Source organism: Apis florea, unplaced genomic scaffold (assembly GCF_048593485.1).
Source record: "Apis florea isolate Af1SG1 unplaced genomic scaffold, ASM4859348v1 contig_1914_pilon, whole genome shotgun sequence".
Lineage (NCBI taxonomy): Eukaryota > Metazoa > Arthropoda > Insecta > Hymenoptera > Apidae > Apis > Apis florea.
The window spans coordinates 2,380,207-2,395,489 of NW_028256504.1; the positions used below are offsets into that span (position 1 = coordinate 2,380,207).

At 25.3% G+C, this 15,283-nt stretch overlaps 1 protein-coding gene and 2 long non-coding RNA genes across 6 annotated transcripts; 2 read left to right on the forward strand and 1 right to left on the reverse strand.

Moving 5' to 3' along the window:
* Positions 1 to 430: 430 nt before the first annotated feature.
* On the reverse strand, positions 431 to 15,230 carry LOC100863636 (uncharacterized). 3 transcript variants are annotated; one of them, XM_086913904.1, is made up of 8 exons: positions 8,259 to 8,404; positions 8,015 to 8,151; positions 7,818 to 7,886; positions 6,730 to 7,699; positions 4,915 to 5,201; positions 2,341 to 2,634; positions 1,259 to 1,402; positions 431 to 1,067 (listed from the first exon to the last, which is right to left on the reverse strand). In XM_086913904.1, exons 4-8 carry the CDS (start codon positions 7,016 to 7,018, stop codon positions 819 to 821), a joined length of 1,263 nt encoding a protein of 420 aa, XP_086770030.1. In that variant the 5' UTR covers positions 7,019 to 7,699; positions 7,818 to 7,886; positions 8,015 to 8,151; positions 8,259 to 8,404; the 3' UTR covers positions 431 to 818. The 3 variants fall into 3 exon arrangements, with proteins under 3 accessions (XP_086770030.1, XP_086770033.1, XP_003691066.1); XM_086913907.1 differs by lacking the exons at positions 8,015 to 8,151; positions 8,259 to 8,404 and adding an exon at positions 14,945 to 15,177; XM_003691018.4 differs by lacking the exons at positions 7,818 to 7,886; positions 8,015 to 8,151; positions 8,259 to 8,404 and adding an exon at positions 14,945 to 15,230.
* LOC116415602 (uncharacterized) lies at positions 2,276 to 6,489 on the forward strand. 2 transcript variants are annotated; one of them, XR_004226223.2, is made up of 4 exons: positions 2,276 to 2,648; positions 3,841 to 4,088; positions 4,820 to 5,192; positions 5,538 to 6,489. It is a non-coding gene; the product is annotated as an uncharacterized LOC116415602 (long non-coding RNA). The 2 variants fall into 2 exon arrangements; XR_015294015.1 differs by having other exon boundaries at positions 2,391 to 2,599.
* LOC147658616 (uncharacterized) lies at positions 9,479 to 13,857 on the forward strand. Its single transcript, XR_015294019.1, has 3 exons — positions 9,479 to 9,657; positions 10,990 to 11,230; positions 12,349 to 13,857. It is a non-coding gene; the product is annotated as an uncharacterized LOC147658616 (long non-coding RNA).
* Positions 15,231 to 15,283: the final 53 nt, after the last annotated feature.

The window sequence follows — 15,283 nt, forward strand, 5'->3', positions numbered from 1 at the left end:
GCAAAAAACTTCAATAATTTAAGAAAAAATAAAAAAAAACACTTTTTTGTATATTTTACAAATCTAGCAAAACTTGTAAAATGTTCTTAAAAATCTATTGTAATCATATAAGTATATATTAAAAAAATAAGTAAACAACTTTGGCAATATAAAACTTTAAAAATTAGTTTTTTAATTATTAGATAAAATACAAAATATTAATAATTCTTATGTTTATTTTCCAATGATGCTTTTAAAAATTCTTATGTATTAAAAATTTATATTTTTATATATAATATTTTAAAATATTATAATTTAAAACCTTTGGAATTATTATATAACAAATACTCAAAGTTATATTATTTTTTCAAAGCTGAATTTTTTTCGCTTAAAATACATATTATTTTTTAATGAATATTGTACAACAATATGAATAACAATTGATATAAAATAGTATAAGAAATAAATAAATTTATTAATTTTTAAAATCTCATTAAATATAATCATTTTTATACAATTAAAAATACAGCATATATATCTATTTTTTATTTCAAGAATTTTATTACAATTCCAGTTATGAAAGTGAATAATTAATATCTACAATAGCAATTAAAATTGCAATGCATATTGTGAATACTAGTAATGATGTAAATTGATACAACGAAATTGTAGAAATAAAGCCTCGAATGAAATGCTTAAATTGTTTCATATATATATTCAAATGATATAAAATTTTTTTTTTAATGGTAAATTATATACATTTACGTGCGTAAATGTATAAAGATTTTTTTTGCACTGATTATAAAAATAATACGAAATAATTTGAAAACATCACATTTTTAAGAGGTTTTCGCGGTACCAATTTCACTGCCATGACTACTGGAGGCTTTAGATTTCCTTTCTGGATCCATGGCAATTGAAATAAACTCTTCTGAGATTTTTTTATCCAATCCTGTATATGTTTGAGCTAGATCTACTTGATCTTCTCCTATAGAAGACATTCTTTTCGGGGATTCCGATTTTCTTTCAGTTTGCCTCTTTCTTTCCATAGTATCTTCAGTCATGTGGCGTTTTTGTTTTGATCGAATCTTTTAACAATTGTAAAAACTTTGCATTATCATTTTTTCTTATTTATAATATACATATATATAAATTTTATTACGAAATAATTAGAATATTGATTATTATATATATAATAATGGTATAATAATGATATAATAATGATTATTTGAAAGATGGATTGAGAATGATAAAAAATAGTATTATAGTAAGAACATACAATTTGTGACGGAGCACGAGCAGCGTATGGCATATGCGGTAACATAGGAACGGCACCATAAGCTGGACTAGCTATTGGCAAAGGTCCGGTAGGCACAAATCCTCCAGGAAATTTTGCAGGTGCCCCAGAGATTGCATATGGTGACTATAACAAAACAAAATTATGGTTATTATTGTTACTATTATTATTTTATTTTTTTAACTTTTTGTCTAAGATTTTTTTATTCATCAAAGTTATTGATTACTAATATTTTATTTTAGATATATTAATATCTTTTTATTTGAACTATTTAAATATTAATCAGAACATTTATATTTATTAAATAAAATTTAAGAAAACAGCCATAAAATATATTCATTCAATCCATTCTAAATTCTCAATTCATCCTATCAGAAATCAATTTTTCTTTAATTAATTAATTGATCTACTTAATTATTGAATAAAATAACATTCATACATCATTAAATAAAATCTAGCAATCAAAATAATATAAAACACTGTATCTATTTTAAATCTCTTAGATATCAATTTCTCTTTAATTAACTATCTATAACTTAACTATTCTAATAATCAAAATAACATGAAATATATTCATTATTTTCATGATTTATTTTAAATCATTTTCTACTAATAATTTTCATAATTAAACAGCCTTTTCTATGCAATTATCAAACAAACACATATTTTCTCAAAAAACAAAATTCAACTGCCAAAAAACAAACATACCATGCATTCCTTGCAGAAACCAATCACAACCATCCACTACAAGAATTTCTCAGGCATTCTGACCGCAAACATGTACTATGCCTCAAGCATCTTTCGCTCAAAGAGGAATCCGAAAAGCTATAAGAGAAGAAGTTGGTTGGCTTTATCCTCCTGACACAGAAATACCTGCAACGAGCTCGTGCATCACCGAAATGTAGGCACAAAGATTGCCTGAAGCTAAGGCTCGACGAGTTTCTCTCAACGTTCGTCGTCTAAACTTTCTAGCTCATGTGTCACTGACCTATCCCTTCCAGTTCGTCGAGCCGTAGTAGTCAAGAACGAAGAACGAAGATTTGTGAGATAAGATCAGGCCTCACCTGGATTATCGGATGTATCGGTAACATCGGCTGTACTACGTAAATCGGTTGATTCTTCGGTACATGGTTCTGTGCTGTGACCCACTGGTGGACCATGTTGCGGGTCTTCAGTCGACCGTCGCTTGCAATTTCGTCGACATTGTTTGCTCGAAGACACCCGCATAGTTTAGGGGTTAAAGTTAAGCAAATGTAACCAGAAACTAATAATTCGGCCACACTAGCTATCAATAATCCAATGCTAGCCAATATACCTGCCCAGGTACCCTCTATTTCTGCTGCGTCTCCATCTTCATTCTTTAACAGTTGAGGTTATTTTATTTTCTTTTTAATTTATTTTGTAATAGAGAAACTTAATTTTTTTGTACTTTAAATATTTTTAATGCTAAAAAATTTGCTACGACAATAAAAGTTTTAATTCCAATTAATGTACATATTATACATATTATATAACATATGATATATATATATATATATATATACATATATATACACATATATACATATTATATACATATACATATATTGTAGATATTAATTATACAATTAATGTTTTGTAATGAAGAAATGTTTAATTTGTAATTATATATTATTATATAAAGAGTTTTCGGTGAGAAAGTATAATTTCACTTTTTCCGGAAATAAAATAAAGATAGGAAATAATACATTACTTATTTATTTAGAAAGTTTTATTATGAATTTCCAAGTATTATTGAATACTTATAAGAAATATAATAATCTCAATTAAAGATTGAAATATATAATTTAAATAATGCTAATATTTGAATAATAATATGGAAATATTTAGTAGTTGTAGTTTCTAACATTTGATATTCTTTTGTGTTATTATTTTCATCTCCTATTGTTCTTTAATCTACTCATATTTCAACTACCAAGTATATTATAAATAGTAAGACTATATATAAATTTATTTTTATGAATGACATTTGATGATTTTCATAAAAATTTTGATAGAAAAAATATATATTGATATTGAGGTAAAGAATAAATAAAATAAATAAAAAATAATTAAATAATATATATATTGTTGCTAAGGAATGGTATTCATACTTCAAAATAGTACTATTTTAAAAATCGTATAAATATAGATACAAGGTATCTACTTCAGAAGACTTTCTCCTACCAAACAGTTGGACGAAGTTTCAAGTCGAAGTATCCGTCAAAGTCTATTTACTATGACCTAAGAAAAGTAACATCGTTACTTTTACTTGTGTAACTTCATATTATAGGATATTTAACTTTTTATTTTTATATTTTATATATTAATATTACTTTTTTTTGCTTAAATTATTGCTTAAATAATTTAATATATTTTTCTTGAAAACTTCTTTTTGTTTTTATTTTAGAAAATTTGGCGAAATAAAATTCTTTCTGATTAAAAAATTGAAATATTACAACTATTTTAATCCATTATTATTTTCTTCGACATTCATGAAATATTTCTTAATTCAGTTTACTGCATAGTAAAATATTTTGTAATAGATCATTGACCGGAAGAGGTGCGTTCCACAGCGTTCAAGATTCAGAGGCAGGAGGCAATTTGTGAAATTTCACGATGCCCTGACCGCATTTTAGCCTTGGCATTGGAAACTTTCTCTGACGGTCAAACGGTTTCAACGGCCCTGTTCTGGTTGGTCTGAGACGCCAAAACCCGTCGATCTGATCGGTGAACGAGAAAATGATCAAGAACGAATTTGGGCCACCAATACCGCTTATTAATTGAGTTTTAAGTAAGTAATAGTTCATAATAATACGAACTAAAATAAACTATAATAACTATAATAAACCAAAATAAAAAATTATATATTATATATTAAAATTATATATTATATATGATCTTGAAATAAAATAAACTTATTTTTTAATTATTTTAGAAATAAAAATAATAAATAAAAATAAATAAAATAATATTTCAAATAAAATTTGGTTGCTAATTTAAATACTACTAATTCAAAGATCATACCAGTTTATTTATATGAAAAATTTTTGATAATCCCCATAGACTCTATTTCCTATACATATTTCCTATACAATAAGTACCCAATGACAGTAATAATTTCCTGATGAAGTCACCGTTAGCTTCTTAGTAGCTTCAGCTGATATAAGCACGCGCCAATAAAATTTCTCCGGGTATTGAATTATATCGCTAATGATTGATCGTAATTGATACCTTCACGTTATAATATATATTTTCATCGATTGCTAATGCAATCCGAGAAGTGTAAATTTTTGTTATCATTTATGATATAAGGATGAAATAATTTACATAAGAGATTATGAAAAGTAATAAAATTGAAAATATAATTGTTATAATAATTTCATTATGATTATTTATCAGCTTTAAAAAATCTCTGAAACAAGAAAAAGAATGATGATGATTCTGTTAATTTCTTAAATTAAATCTTAATTTTTTTAAAATTTAATTAATTTATAGATTAATTTTTTAAATCTCTCTTTGTAGATACGTACAATGTTACAATTATACAGCAATGTTCAGAAGAAAAAAGAAATGCATAGAAAAAAAGAATAACTAGTGAAAGTACAGACAATACGTACCGGAACAGTGAGCAAGGTCACTTCCGGTGTTCTCTGGGAGTCCCTGACAATAGCAGTCAAGGCCGTGATTGCAGCCATATTTGAAAGGGCAAGGGCAATGAGGCTCGCTGCAAGGTGAGCCGTGGAAAAGCTGGAATTCGTTTTGCTTGTTGACGTTGCAAGTGTTGCTACGACACCAAACGCTCCTGCGGCAAGAGCACCCGCACCTGCCCATAATCCTGCACCGGAACCTCCTAATGCAGCGCCATGGACCAGTACCAGGATACCAAATACTACAAGTACTACACCTATAATATTAAATTTTTTTTTATAACGTAGTAAAATTTTTAAGATAATAGTTATTAAAGTATATTTCAATTATAAATTGAAGAATTAATATAAAAAAATATTCTTTAGAGAAGAAATATTTGAAAATCTTTAATTTCTTTTCTTTTTTTTTTTTATGTTGCAGCAGAATCATGAAGTAAGTGAAACTTACAATTGAAATTGAATAAGGATTTTTGTTATGAACTTACCAATTGTAGAAATAAAATATAAATAATAGAAAATAAATAATAGGAAAATATAAATATAAAATGTACATGGGATGAATATGAATATGATAATAATTGTGTTCATTTTAGTATCATCAGAGAAGAGGGAATAATAATGAACTACAGCATGGTAATTCTCTACGGTTTGCAAATCTGTAGAAAGAGTTACACAAGTATGACTTTCTAAGTGAAATGTTTTCACTTTTACACCGATTTCTATGCAGTTTGGAGAAATGTTTGCTGCTCAGTGGTCAGTCAGTGAAAATTCGTATATATTTTATTTATAGAATTTTAAAACAATCAAGATACCACGCGAAAGTAGAAATCACACTAACAACTCTGTATTCATCTTACTTATTCATGAATTATATGAACTATATAATTTCAGACAAATTTTTTGCTTTCTTAACATTATTTCTTGTAATTGTTACTACTTAATTAAGGACCATTTTAAAAAAACTATGGACTATATTCTTTATAATAAATTCTAAATATGAAAGAGATATATAAATATTATAATATTTACTGTTTGTTACATAGAACATATTTATTACTCATGAACAAAAATTGTATTTTATATACATATTATGTACTTTATTATTACGATTTTTCAAAATATAAATGTAAATATTTTTTCTGTTTTATTGGAATTAATTAAATTATTTCAAGAAATGTTCTCTTTGAAAATGCGTCATCAAGGACGATAACAAATAAACTTGTAAGGATAATATACATATTAACATAAATTTAAATAGTAATCGCCGTCAAATATCATATTTAATTAATAGGTTGTCGTGAATCTATGATGTTATTAATTAAATTAATTCCGATGAAACAGGTTTTCGCGGTCATTATTGTGAAGTAATGTCAATTGTTTTTTAACCATTAAATGTATCTTTATCTAATATTATTAATTATGAAAACTGAAAATAGTTGATATGCAATCAAATTACTCAATATTAAATTTGTAAAAAGAATTATTGACTAATAAATAATGTATTTCCCAAAATAATTTTAATAATTAAATAATTTCAGAAATTTATATCTTTTTCTATTATTTATTTCATACTCTATAATCCTATCATATAAAAATATAAAATGGATATTAATGTAAAAAACTTAATAAAAAATTTAATACGAATTTTTACAAAATGAATTTTAATAAGAGAAAGAAAAAAAAATAAAATAAAATTTAAAACAAAAGAAAAGACATTACTTATAAAATAATAAAAATAATAAAAAAATATAAAATTACAGAAAATTTTCAAAAAGATAAGCGTACCTAAAAGCAATTGCCCACAAGAAGTGAACATCAGAATAGTTGATTCATCCTTGGACTCCTTGTTCTTCAATTTCTGTCGATCCTCCGTGCTTGTTACGGTTCGAGGCTGTTGCCGTTGTTGCTTCTCGGAAATAAGGATTTCCTTCGAATGTTTAGATTCGAGGCAACTTTCTGGTTTCGAATCGGATGTGTTCGAGTCCTTCGAGTCCTTCGAATCCTTCGAATTCTTTGAATTATTCGAATCCTGACTTCTAACAGTCGAGTCAAGCGCAATCGCCGCGTTCTCCATACTTTTTTTTTCCCTTTTCTTAGAGGCGTTTCTAATACATCACTGTACACACCTGTTCCTTCCTGCTTCTTCACATGAAACGTTCCAAGCACGTTCAATCATTTATCTTTTTCTCTCATGAATTCTTTTATTTATTTATTTATTTATTTATTTATTTATTTATTTATTTATTAAAGCAATATATATTATTCATTAGAAGATTTCTTCTCAACCTCTTTTCCTTTTTTTCTTATTTAACTCTTTCCTTTTCTTTCTTCATTCATTAAAAAAGAATTCATTAGAAGATTTCTTTTCTAGCTCATTTTTTTCTTTATTTACTCTTGTTCCTTGATTTTTTTTTTTTTTTACTTTACCTTCTTTCTATTTTATGCAAAATAGATTTTATATTTAATTTGAATTTTAAACATGTTTAAATTGCATATCATTTCCTTTCTCTTCTGACTTTTACAATTTATTTGTGTTAATTGAACAAATGGACAGATCGTTCCATTAGAGATTATTGACTTGAATTAATTTGTGTAATAAATTTTATTTTCAAGTGGATAGAAATATCTGTTTTTTTTCCTCTTTTTTTTTTTTTTTTTTTTTTTTATCGATTCAAAGCAACTTTTCGTATTTCTACAGGTCGATAAATGCTCAAGTCGTTGATCTGGTTGACACAGCCCGTTGAATCCCAACGATCTGTAAATTAAGCAAGCAACATTGTGTTGATAATCTGTGCTCAATAGTGATCGAAATTGCGGTAAGAGGGAATGTTTCGATTTCTATTGAGGAACAATTGTGATATAATATTTTATACCTGTGAGATAGTAAAATTAACTTTGATTGTGATGAATAAATTTTTCTTGAACTATATTAATTCGTATATCTGTAAAATTAATACCTTCTGTTAATTCATATCTCTATATTTTAATAATTTTAAGAGATAATATGATACATGATATATAAATAGAAAAATAAAAAAAAATGTTCTCAATTTTATTTTCAATTACTTACGTTAGATTATTCGAATCATTTTATTCCACTGGTAATCAAAAATCCTGATTATTTATCTATATTATTTTCGATAATTTATTTAACGATTTATTTTGAGATAATGAAAATTGATATTCAAATGTAACAATCTAAATGTTCTGAAAAATTATTTGTTATGTTCTTATATATATATATATAATATTTTGTAAATTATATTTTTGTTTTATATATATTTGTAACATGTATATCGTGATATATTTTTTACCTTTAATTGCAAAAAATTCTCAATTCCTAATTTTGCTAACAAATATCTTTACGATATTTCGTAGATGAGCATTTTTAAATATTATGTGTTGTTTTTTTCCTTCAATTCTAATACACTGTTCAATTCTAATACACGGAATCCATTTTGTCGATAAGTTAAACGAAGGTTTAAAAATTTTCTAGAATCAACGCCATCTCGCGTTTGGATCACCGAAGCTCCAACTCGTTACTAGCATAGCAGAATGTGCAAGGAGGTATGCGAATTCGTGTGACGTCATAGACAAGGAAAGCAATATTGTGTGAAAAGGACAGAGAGCATTTTCCGCACGCTACATGGAAAATTCACTAATTACTTGTTTTCCACTCAAAATTTCCACACTTTTGAGCTCGCATCTTGAAGCTAGAAGCATAAACAAGTTTCTCGTATCAATTTTAATGTGAAATTCTCTTTAATTAATTATTTATTAATGATTAACTTCCCGTAGTCTCTAATGTAGTCAGGACGCCATATTGAAAATTCATTAATTATTCATCATTTAATCATTTTCTAATAAAAATTTCTACACTTTTAAGCTTGTAACTTGAAGCTAAAACTTTAAACAAGTTTCTCTTATTAATTTTGATCTAAAATTCCTTTTCGTTAATTATTTATTAATGATTATTACGATGAATATTTCAGTTGCAAATTTCTATTCTGTAATCAAGTAACAAATAATTATATTATTTATTTAAACATGAGCAAAATTATAAATAAAATTTATATATGAAAATAGAGGAAAAAGCAACCTTTTAAATGCATATAATTATATTTAGAAATAAATCTTACATTAATGAAAAATTAATGAAAAATCTATTACGTATCAATGATATCAATTTTATATGACACATTAATTGTTAATAAATAATTAATGGAAACGAAAATCATGTTAAAATTGATACGAGAAACTTGTTTATGCTTCTATCTTCAAGATGCGAGCTTAAAAGTACAGAAATTTTGAGTGAAAAATTAATAATTAATAAATTTTCCATGTGGCGTAAAAATGGCCGCAAACATTTTCTGTCCTTCTCGCACAATATCGTTTTCCTTGTCTGTGACGTCATAAGAATTCGCATACCTCCTTGCACATTCTGCTATGCTAGTAACGAGTTGGAGCTTCGGTGATCCAAACGCGAGATGGCACTGATCTCCGAAAATTTTTTAACCGTCCTTGTCTAACTTATACACACAATATATTTTATATATTATACATTAAATGTTTATAGAATCAAAGAAAAGAATGCAGTAGATTAATTATAAATTGTTCAAACGTGAATATATGATAGTATAAAGAGAAATAATAAAAAATAATATGTTGGAAAAATATATATATTCGAAGAATATTTTATACGTGTTTATACATGTAAGTAAATGTACACAACACATATATAATATATTTTTTTAGGTTATAAACATTCGATTAGCTAGTAGTTTTTGATTATCAATAAATCATTTTATAATAATTACTTATTTATTTTTATTTAAAAATCAGATTTCAAATTAAAAAAATATCAATATATTAAAAATGAATGTAATGAGATGGAGTAACTTATATCAATTTAATTATTGAATATATAAACAAAACAAAGAAAAAATTTAAAAAATTATTCTAGATCTTATCCTATTACAAAACAATTTCGAATATATATACTTAATGTAATCTTGTCGTTAAATTAATCAATTCATTTGAAAACACGAGGAAAGTAAGTTTATAAAAAATTATTCTTCTTTATCTGCTATTTAGAGGATAAATATTTTGCAGATATTATTTATAATATAACATGTAATATAACATGATGTACAAAGCTAAAGCAATAAGAGATAACGGTCTATGATCTTTTATATCCCTGCTAAATTGTGTGTAATATTCAGGTAAAATTTATCATTAATAAATGTGTATAATGTATTCTTTGGTTGACTCAAAATTATATAGTTTTCATACTTTCAGATGTTCTTAGTATAATGAATCGTAATGAATCGTACAGGACTCGAAAAAAAAAAATGATTTTTATGATATTTTATTACGAAAACGCGATAGATTAATAGTATTTATAAATATAGTTGATTATTATGTCTTAAATGGAAATGAAAAAAAAAAAGATTTAGAATCCTCAGTAGAAAAAAACCATAATATTTTATGCATATTTTAATATATTTGATATACTTTTTATATATATTTAAACAAAAAATTTTATTACTAAAATTCTCAATTTTATATCAGGAGGATATAATCTGAAAAGAAATGACAAGCGAAATTCTTCCTAGAATTTAAAGAAAAAATTTTTTAGGCAAATAATTAGAATTTTAAATCATTTTGGTTAATTTTGTGATTTTATTATAAAGAAATATGATATGTAATTAAATGGTATGCAAAATTTTATCACAATTTTATTATAGTAAATTTTTTTTGTCCAAATTTTAATATACTTACATATGAAATACTTGCTTTATATTATATCTATCTTTTGCAGTTTTTGCCATTTTTTGTGATATAGAATGTTTTTTTTTTTGCAGTTTTTTTAATTCTGCAAATACTTACCGTTTATATATTCATCTGCTATTATTTTTTGAGGTTTTTTTACAATTTTACAATATTATGTGTAGAGGATTCAGGAATATACAAAATAAATCATATATATAATTTTATCATTTAGAATATCTTGTTTCTTTTTACTAATATTAAATAATGTTTCAGGTAAAAGTTGAATGATTTCAAGGAAAGTACATTCTGGACAAGAAAAATATGATGAATGTCTGTAAATCAAGTACAGTTAAGATGAACAGTCCGGAAAAATTCTGTGGTTCACGATGTGCAGCGACCTTGAAGTAACTTAGTATGTAAGCTTGTCCTTCTTCCGTGGTTAAACAGGAAACATTTTGAAGAAAGAAACTAGTCTTTCCATTCTATACTTCATGAATCCAATATTTAGCAATTGGTAAGTTGAGTAAAATTAATCAAACTTACAAAAAAAAAAAAAAAAAATTATAAAAATTTATCTTTTAATAATATTTAAAACGAAAAACAAAATATAATTTCTAAAATAGAATTTATAAATTTCGTACCTCATTTATTTCTAAATTTCGCTTGTATTTAATAATAAATAGACTGTAAAATGTTTATGTAAATTAAATTTCTTATGAGTATAATTAAAAAAATAAAATTTAAATAGAGATTTTTATTTTTAATTGAAACAATTTAAAATTACAAAGAAGAGATTACTTTTTCATATAATACACTTTATTTTCATAGAATTATATATTTAATTTTGAAATAATGAACAAATTACAAAAATAAATATTATTTTCTGAAATTATTGGATAAAATGAAAGTTTTTAAAGTTGTATTATTATTATACTATTATTAAATATTATTAACAAGTATTTTATTTCAAGAATCTAATATATTTTGTATATTGCACGCTTTTTAATTTTCTGTAAATGCATAAATATCCGCATGAACTAATAAGAAATATGAGATATGATTCATCAAAGAACTCTCCTTTCCAGCCGATCTAATTTTACTATCTAATGAAAAATGTTAATATTTTTCATCTATATGATCCTCTCACAACTTCTAAAATCTTTCTAATACACACAATTAATTGTCCAATTAACTATCTTCAACCTACTTCCATGCATGAATTTTTTTATAAAAATTCTAAAAAAATATTATAAATATTTTATGTGATATTGTTTCACGATGAACACAATTCAGAATTGAAGTAAATTTTTCTTGAGAATATTCAAATGAAATTTTTATTTTTCTTTTTATTTTCTATGTTCCTTTATCTTAAATTAATATTATTTAAATAATAATAATAATAATTAATATATGTTTCAAAGGCGAAATAGAGATATATTTTTAATCTAAAGATGAATTCCTTATACACAATTATTATTATCTTGTTTCACTCGTTATCTTCCATTCTTTTACTAAAATATTTAATAAAAAATCATTTATTTTATTTTACATTTATTTGCAAACAATTTTGTTTCAAATAAATTATTTTATTGCATTTTAAGTAATTATTTCTTTTTATTATTTTTATTTCAGATAAAAACTATTCAAACCTACCACTGGATGAATATTTCACGGTAGACGAAACCGCGATTGGTGTGTACGGTAAATTTCTGACCGGAAAAGAATCCTCGGCGCGCGCGCGCATCATGCCGAGAAATCACAATGAATTGCGAGCAAACACGCATAGAGAACTGTCGACGGTGTCTCTTAAATGCTACAATTGTTATCAGAGAAATGTATGAATCAGTCAAAAAAATAGTGATTTTTCATTTGTACTAAGCGATATTTCTATTGGACGACATACAAGAAACTTTCACACATAAATGTGCAGCTTTACAGTTACGTTGTTAACTATACACGTTTGTTTGCTATATGGCGGCTAGCTGCTTGGAGGTAGGCACGATTTACCATGGATTGAGTCGTTCGCATTAATTTGAATGCGAAATCCACACGTAATTGCAGTATAATTGTTTGTTTGAAATGCGTTGAAATATTTGAGAAGATTGGAATCGAAGTTCTGAGAAAATGGATTTTTCATGTAGAAATGAAATTCTTGCATAATTGGACAGAAGATTGCAAATGTTATTTATGATTTTTGTTATAATTGATGTAACTTTTTTTAAATGCTAAAATATTTGAAAAGATTGAAATCGAAATAAAATTAGAAATTTTGTATAATTATGCAGAAATTGTAGAAATGCAAAAATGTGTTGAAATATTGAAAATGTGTTGAAAAAATTGGAATCAAATTTTTCAGAAATGGAATTTAAAATAAAATTGAAAGTTTAGAATAATTATGTAGAAGATTGCAAATATTGGTAATATAAATATATGAAAATATGAAAATATATCTGAATAGAAAATAGCATATCATTAAATAATAATTAATTAGTAATAAATATCGGAAACTGATTTCATTATTTTTCTAAAACTTTCAAATAAATAAGCAAGGTACAATTATATATCCGTGTTTCAATAGGAAATAAATATGATTATAAAAGAAACTTCCTTATAAAAAAAGTTTTATGTGAAAATTTCCATTAAAAAGATGTTACAATATAATAATTTTCATTATGATCATATATATCATATTCATGTAATTTTCTCAACAAATTGTGAAAAAAAGAAATTGGGTCTATGATTTATTAGGATTTTTTTATCACATAGAATGATTAACATATAAATATAAATTTCTTCTAAAATAATTCACACATTTAATTACAAGACAAATCCATCCAAGTCATTTCTTCATCCAAATAATTACTTTTCAAATATTTTCTCACATAATCTCATTATTAACTCAAAGAAAAATTATTTATACATAATTAGAAATCCTTTTTAGAATAATTTCTATCAACCTTTCACCAAATTACCGTAAGAAAAAAAGATTGCTCAACAGCCAAAGTCTATGTTTCAACGTATCTCACTTAATTCCATTATCGAACTAGAACAAATTCATGCAAAGATACGCATCTTTCTCGGAATAACTTATACAAACCTTTCACCAAATTAGAAGTAAAATTGTACCAGAATCAAACTGAATAATCTTTAAAGATTTTTTTATCGAAGATCCGTCAGTGAAAATCTTTTTTTTTATATACGATAAAAATTTTTATTACACTCAAAAAACTTTCTTCGACCGGCAAACTTAAATATCTCACGCGATCTTGTCTTTTAAATTAAAAATTTAACAATTATTTATGATTTGCATTATTCTTTGATGATTTAAAAAAATATGATGATTTTTATGAAATAATACAAGAAATATTTTTGTTAAATAATATTTTAGAATTAAAATGTTATATAATTTAAAACTTTTGCTGAAAGAAAATTTTTTAATTATGATAATATTTATTTTCTAAATTAGAATTTTTCTATATCAGAATTCAATCAGAATCAATCTATAACTTTAACATATATAACTAATTGTTTCTGTCCAGATAAAAATTAATATTAAATCAATTTCTCAAATCATTTAATCAATCTTCTAAAAAAAATATTTCATCCTTTATAATGAGATTCAGATTCTCATAAAAAATCTTCCCAGATAAAACATTCTATCTTCAATCATAAAATCTTTCAGAATAATAACTCTCTAATAACATTTCTTTATATTATTTGAACAACCTTCTAAAATCAATATCTAATCCTATAAAGTCATTTTCAAATTCAACAATGTTTTCAGATGAAACATCTCTCAGCTACAGCTAAAGTATTTCTCTATATCATCTGAACAATCTGATATTAATATCCTCTTATATATTTAAATATTCCTAACAAAAAATTCTTCTGCAATTTAATTACAAATAAAGATAATATTATAGATAATATTTATATTTAATTATATAACACATAGATCTATAATATGCACTTAAATAGTAGAACACATTATAAAAATATTTATATATATTTAATATGTAAATTATATTTCTATCCAAATATTAATCAATATTAATTTTTTTAAAGATACCAGCATACGTTTACTAATCTACTAATCAAGAAAAAACATCTTTCTCAAAGAACAAAAGTGAAAATCTGGATCTATATCCTGCGATTTCACTAATATTATGAATTTGCCAGGTCGCAGTTCTGCTGGGTCTTAGAATGCTCGCGAAATAAATAAACATACCAGGTCGTAGCTTGTCACGTTCTCTCCTTTGATCATCACATCATGATCAGCCGCACAACGTCGCTGTACACATTTCACTAATGGAAACGTCACACGTCGCACTTTTACGGTTGTACACCTGGTCCAGAGTGCGGCCAGATAACACGGTAAGACACTTTTGCGAAAAGCAAAAACACGGAAATTCACGATTACTTTATTGCACGACCGGCTACTCGTACATCCGATCGGTGACTGGAGTGTTGGACTCGCACGGTACTGCTACTCTCCTCGAGCCTTTCTCCATCTCTCTTTCTTCCTTTGCATCGTGGAACACTGATGACCGCCCCTCTACTTTTCTGT